The 6,594-nt window shown below is 34.2% G+C and overlaps 1 protein-coding gene across 1 annotated transcript in view; it reads right to left on the reverse strand.

Moving 5' to 3' along the window:
* The window catches only part of LOC106620389 (rabankyrin-5), a 37,898-nt gene that overhangs the window by 8,534 nt on the left and 22,770 nt on the right, over positions 1–6,594 (reverse strand). Inside the window, exons 3-4 of the mRNA XM_014238883.3 lie at positions 6,241–6,375; positions 6,096–6,190 (exon numbers count right to left, since the gene is read on the reverse strand). Of these exons, the coding sequence (XP_014094358.1) occupies positions 6,096–6,190; positions 6,241–6,375 (230 nt within the window). The remainder of the gene's footprint in view (positions 1–6,095; positions 6,191–6,240; positions 6,376–6,594) is intronic.

Consider the following 6,594-nt stretch of genomic DNA (forward strand, 5'->3'; position numbering starts at 1 on the left):
TAAATGAAATAAATAAGTGTCAATCATAAATCCGACTCCGAATATCTCCCCTACATCAGAAGTAGGATCGGCTGAGCCTAGAGTTCAAGATTCGGGCCAGATCTTTGCAGCCCTTGAAGCACAGAACCGGTATATAATAGATATGATCAAGTCCATGTAGACTCCAAGGTCGTTAGCAGACGCATGGTGTACAGCGGTGGTCCTGATTTTTGCTGAAAATACCTTTGAAGGCCGCTCATTTGTGATAACGTTAAGCAAGGCGCTAGACGGTAGCACTTCACAATGGTTATCCCAAATCTGTTTCGCATGCATAACGTGGACACAATTTAAAGAGCTCTTTTTTAAACGCTTCGTGAGAGTGGAGACAACTACAACGATTTTACTGAACGTTTTCAATGGTCGTTCTAAATCGGCAGAGGGATTCGCAGAATATGGCAGTAGAATTATTACGTTACTCATGTCCAAGTAAAAAGCTAACGACTTGGAGGAAATCGCAGTGTCAGTAACGTTGGCACACATGGCGAAAATCGAAACCATGTTGTTGAATAGTTTAGTAAATGCACGACACATGCTGAATCGAAATATCACTCGCACGAATTTGAGACTTTGGCAGTTGTCAATGAAATTTTCATCATTATTTACAGGGGCGTAAATTTGTAGAATTTACTTTTTGCAATTCGCTAAGAGCTAGTCGTACAAAATCCGACCAATTACCGCGGGTGCCTTTCTACAGTCGTTCTTTGATATCCAATATACAAAAGGAGAACTAATGGTAAACGTAAATTTTGTATCAAGGAATCCGCTGATTGCAGAATGTAGAAGTGTGGAAAAAAATTGTTGAAAAACGGATTGAATTGTCTGAGGTAACTGATAATTGGCTAGGTTCTGAACAACAGCGTGATCCGGAGATAACAAGAGTAAGTTATCAGCTAAGCTAAAAAATAACGAAATGCCTGAAAATTTAGATAAAGCCTATGAATTGAGAAAAGGAGTTTTATATAGAAAAATACAAAGAAACGGTAAAACCAAATGATTGCCCGTTATCGCTAGAGCATTTTCATGGGCAGTGACTAATCACGTCCACGAATCAATTAAGCATTTAGATTGGAAGAAAACGTTGGATAAAGTCTATGGATTTTATTGGTTCGAAAATATATCGTAGGTTTGTCAAAAATTGCATCACCTGTAAATTAGCTAAGCCACCAGTTGGATAAAAAGCAGGCTGAATTACATCCGACTCCTAAGGAAGACATTCCGTGGCACACAGTGCATATACCATAGACATAACTTAAAGGAGTACAAGAGGATAAGAAAGAAAGAGTGTTTGAAAAAGTTCCAGCGATTGTAGTTAAGACCAAGAATAAAGGAACGGATAAAAAACTATGCTCAACTAGTTAAAAAAAATATTTCTACTAATACAAGTGCTCAAATAAAAAATGTAATGACAACAAAATCGGGTGCAGTGATAGTTAAGTGTAAAAGCAAGCAAGATGTCTCAAGAACCAAAGACCTCTCAAGAACCAAAGACCTACTGACTGAAAAACTATAAGCAGCTAATTTCAATTAATTAAAAGGACGATTAAACTGATTCAACAGAATGTATGGGCACATAATGTTTACATACATATGTGTATGCATACATATCTGAATAAACAAACGGCGGCGGTTTTGGTACTCTAAGACTAAGTCTATAAAGGAAAACGAAAATTTTAGATAATTGCCATTTTTTTAACTCTAAAAAGGACCCATATTAGCTTTATACTCCAGCTCCAACATATTTCCTAGTTCCGTGCTGTTTGGAAACAGAAAAAGTGTTACTGGACCAAATCCTGAAAACATTGAGCAAAAAGTTGGGACGAGAAGAACTTGGTGTTCTTAAAGAAAATAAATAAGTAAAGTGAGATGTGCTTAAATGAAATAAATAAGTGTCAATCATAAATCCGACTCCGAATATCTCCCCTACATCAGAAGTAGGATCGGCTGAGCCTAGAGTTCAAGATTCGGGCCAGATCTTTGCAGCCCTTGAAGCACAGAACCGGTATATAATAGATATGATCAAGTCCATGTAGACTCCAAGGTCGTTAGCAGACGCATGGTGTACAGCGGTGGTCCTGATTTTTGCTGAAAATACCTTTGAAGGCCGCTCATTTGTGATAACGTTAAGCAAGGCGCTAGACGGTAGCACTTCACAATGGTTATCCCAAATCTGTTTCGCATGCATAACGTGGACACAATTTAAAGAGCTCTTTTTTAAACGCTTCGTGAGAGTGGAGACAACTACAACGATTTTACTGAACGTTTTCAATGGTCGTTCTAAATCGGCAGAGGGATTCGCAGAATATGGCAGTAGAATTATTACGTTACTCATGTCCAAGTAAAAAGCTAACGACTTGGAGGAAATCGCAGTGTCAGTAACGTTGGCACACATGGCGAAAATCGAAACCATGTTGTTGAATAGTTTAGTAAATGCACGACACATGCTGAATCGAAATATCACTCGCACGAATTTGAGACTTTGGCAGTTGTCAATGAAATTTTCATCATTATTTACAGGGGCGTAAATTTGTAGAATTTACTTTTTGCAATTCGCTAAGAGCTAGTCGTACAAAATCCGACCAATTACCGCGGGTGCCTTTCTACAGTCGTTCTTTGATATCCAATATACAAAAGGAGAACTAATGGTAAACGTAAATTTTGTATCAAGGAATCCGCTGATTGCAGAATGTAGAAGTGTGGAAAAAAATTGTTGAAAAACGGATTGAATTGTCTGAGGTAACTGATAATTGGCTAGGTTCTGAACAACAGCGTGATCCGGAGATAACAAGAGTAAGTTATCAGCTAAGCTAAAAAATAACGAAATGCCTGAAAATTTAGATAAAGCCTATGAATTGAGAAAAGGAGTTTTATATAGAAAAATACAAAGAAACGGTAAAACCAAATGATTGCCCGTTATCGCTAGAGCATTTTCATGGGCAGTGACTAATCACGTCCACGAATCAATTAAGCATTTAGATTGGAAGAAAACGTTGGATAAAGTCTATGGATTTTATTGGTTCGAAAATATATCGTAGGTTTGTCAAAAATTGCATCACCTGTAAATTAGCTAAGCCACCAGTTGGATAAAAAGCAGGCTGAATTACATCCGACTCCTAAGGAAGACATTCCGTGGCACACAGTGCATATACCATAGACATAACTTAAAGGAGTACAAGAGGATAAGAAAGAAAGAGTGTTTGAAAAAGTTCCAGCGATTGTAGTTAAGACCAAGAATAAAGGAACGGATAAAAAACTATGCTCAACTAGTTAAAAAAAATATTTCTACTAATACAAGTGCTCAAATAAAAAATGTAATGACAACAAAATCGGGTGCAGTGATAGTTAAGTGTAAAAGCAAGCAAGATGTCTCAAGAACCAAAGACCTCTCAAGAACCAAAGACCTACTGACTGAAAAACTATAAGCAGCTAATTTCAATTAATTAAAAGGACGATTAAACTGATTCAACAGAATGTATGGGCACATAATGTTTACATACATATGTGTATGCATACATATCTGAATAAACAAACGGCGGCGGTTTTGGTACTCTAAGACTAAGTCTATAAAGGAAAACGAAAATTTTAGATAATTGCCATTTTTTTAACTCTAAAAAGGACCCATATTAGCTTTATACTCCAGCTCCAACATATTTCCTAGTTCCGTGCTGTTTGGAAACAGAAAAAGTGTTACTGGACCAAATCCTGAAAACATTGTGAATTGAGCAACTGTTTGTAGCCTGATTCGGGCAAAAGGGCCAAATGGGGTAGTACTTTTATATTCTATTCGACTTTATGTCATTGGCACACACATTGTGTTTGATTTTCAATTCTGTAGGAACTGAATGAACTACTTCGCGTGGTATTTTATTATTTGCTCGTCCCCTTTACATATTTCACATGAACATTGCCATTGATTTCTTTGATTGGACATGAATGCTGGGTTTTTATTAAAATCTCAATTATATTATTTGTTGTATTAGCTAATAGCTTGAGGTTTAAAAAAGTTATTATTTGTGTCATGTTGACGACTTTTTGGCTTAGCTACCTTTTTGTCTGCTTGCTCTGCCATTCAATATTGAGTAGTGGCCATTTGAAAATGACAAACAATTAATAACCTTGGAGTATATAAATGTGCCCGAAATTGCTTACATGTGTAAGAATGAAATTGATGAACGAAAAGTGTTGCACGCTTCTTTTGAGAGGAGTTTTCAAATATGATGTACTTATATACATACATGCGTAAGTTATATAAGTTTCAAATAAAACTATATATTTAGTTAATTTCCATTTGCATTTTTAAATTCAGAAATAGCCACTGATAGAAGAAAGACGTACGCAGAGCTATTGAGAGGAGGAGATGGCATCAAGTGAAAGTTATTTTCATATTTTATTATTTAATTATATTTTTGTTGCAATCCTTTTTATATTTATGTATATTATTATAAATAATTTTGATTAAAAGTTTAAAATTTATTAAAGAAATAAAGATTATATTATTTACTGCGCAAAAGAACTTTTCCTTTGTGATAGATTTACAATCAGGACTGACAAATTGCAGCTATGACAGCGTTTCAGTCATCACTGACAATTTTCAGCTATGATGGATTTATGGTCAGCAATGACTCAGAAAAAGTCATGAGAGTGAACAGTATAGATATATAGTGAATCAATTCCGAATACCCATGTGTTAAAGAGAGATGCAAACTCACACACATGCGTTGACCGGTCAGGTGACTGCCACTGTTCTTTTAGGATTGTTATTTTTACATACTAAGTACAGTTTTTTGTTCAGAGTGATGAGCAAAATATTGTTAAATTGCACAACAAAGGTTTTGAATAATTGTCCGAACTGATGTCCAATTTTTACCAATGGTCCATGCTATTTGGGTGTTATTTTACACCTTCATTGTGAAATTTAATAATATTTTGCTTTCACCCTTTTTAATTTTTTAATTTTGTCTCCATTACCATCAAAATCGCAAAATCTCAAAATTAGGGTACCTTAAAATTAAGATACCATAAAAATTAGTTTTTATTTAAATTCGTCGGATGTACGAAACAATAATTAGAACTGAAACTCTTTTGGTGCAACAATAAAAATCCGGTTACATATGGTGTCGCCTGTTTGTGTGGTATGATAAGTATTGATAACAGCGTAGCTTACTGAAAATATTATTTTCTTACTTTGTTTTTTTTTTTGCCTTTGCTTAGGTAGTACAAGGTTCTCCAGCTTGTTGCTTCATAAGCATGGATATAACGGCGGAAATTTTGCAAATAGTAAATACTTCACTTCTGTAAAGTTTTCTTTTTTTTTTTTTTGAAATTTATTGCACTGTGTGTGGAAATATAAATCAATCCATATACAAGTAGGCCTTAATAATAATTGTAATTTTTTGTGTAGGCTTTATATTCAGTTATTTCATAATTGTACAGGTGTGTTCAAAAAATTAGGGGAATCTCAAATTTCGCGGGTTTAGAGAGTCCAATTGTCTAAATTTTTTTTTATGTTGACATACATCCATATTCACCAGACATGGCTCTGTGTGAGTTTCTCCTATTTCCAAAAATTAAGAGAGCCTTAAATCGTCGTTTTAGAAGATAGATGGCTATTTTGCTGAGCTTTTCCTGGTTCATTTTCATCAAATTTTTATTTCCATCTAAAACTTGAAATACTTCATCATGCAATTTAAAAGAAGAATTTAAAAAAATCGTTGATATCTGGAATGTTGAAACCGTCAAAGTCTTCTCCTCGTATCTTAAGCAATTTAGTACGGTTGTAGGAAAAAAGTTCGAAAAAACGTTTAAAGTAATACTGTGTAAAAAAATTCGTTGGGGTGTCAAAAAACAACCATGTAACAATGTGTCAAATAACATATTACAGGTTATCATCGTTCTTCATTACACTTATATTGTATATAAATAATTGCATAAGAAAAATCCAATGAATAAAAAAAATTCAAAATGTAGGTGTAAAATTTATTACTGATAGATTTTTTGTTTAAGGCTCTGAAACTTAAATTGTGAATCAATATTACTTATATTTAAACTTGAATACGCACCTTGCTGATAACTCCAAATCACAACCATGATCCAACAAAAAATTCGCCGCGAATTCATCAATATCTTTAATGGATCTTATTAATAATGTTAATCCCTGGAAAGCAAAAAATGGCAAAATTATTTAAAACAAATTATTTATGATACCTCTGCATCATATGCATTAATATCTGCAAATGCATTTTCAACTAGAGTTTGAGCAATGGAAAAGTGCTTTGCTGTTAACGCTAATTGTAGCGGCAGTTGGCCTTGATCGGATATAGAGTTACAAATTTCGTCAAGCTGAAATTTTATGAAAAAAAATTTATGTAATTTTCAATCAAAATCGAATTACTAATTTATAACTTAACTTAGTGCTTAGTTATGTCATTTTATAGGTTTTCGATTAATGGTATGTTTCAAAATAGCGAAATCTTTAGTTACTATGTTTCATTAACTCGCCTTTTAAAGCTTACTGAATTTTTGGATGAACAAAACCTTCTAAAGAAAGCGCTGCTTATC

Source organism: Bactrocera oleae, chromosome 2 (assembly GCF_042242935.1).
Source record: "Bactrocera oleae isolate idBacOlea1 chromosome 2, idBacOlea1, whole genome shotgun sequence".
Classification (NCBI taxonomy): domain Eukaryota; kingdom Metazoa; phylum Arthropoda; class Insecta; order Diptera; family Tephritidae; genus Bactrocera; species Bactrocera oleae.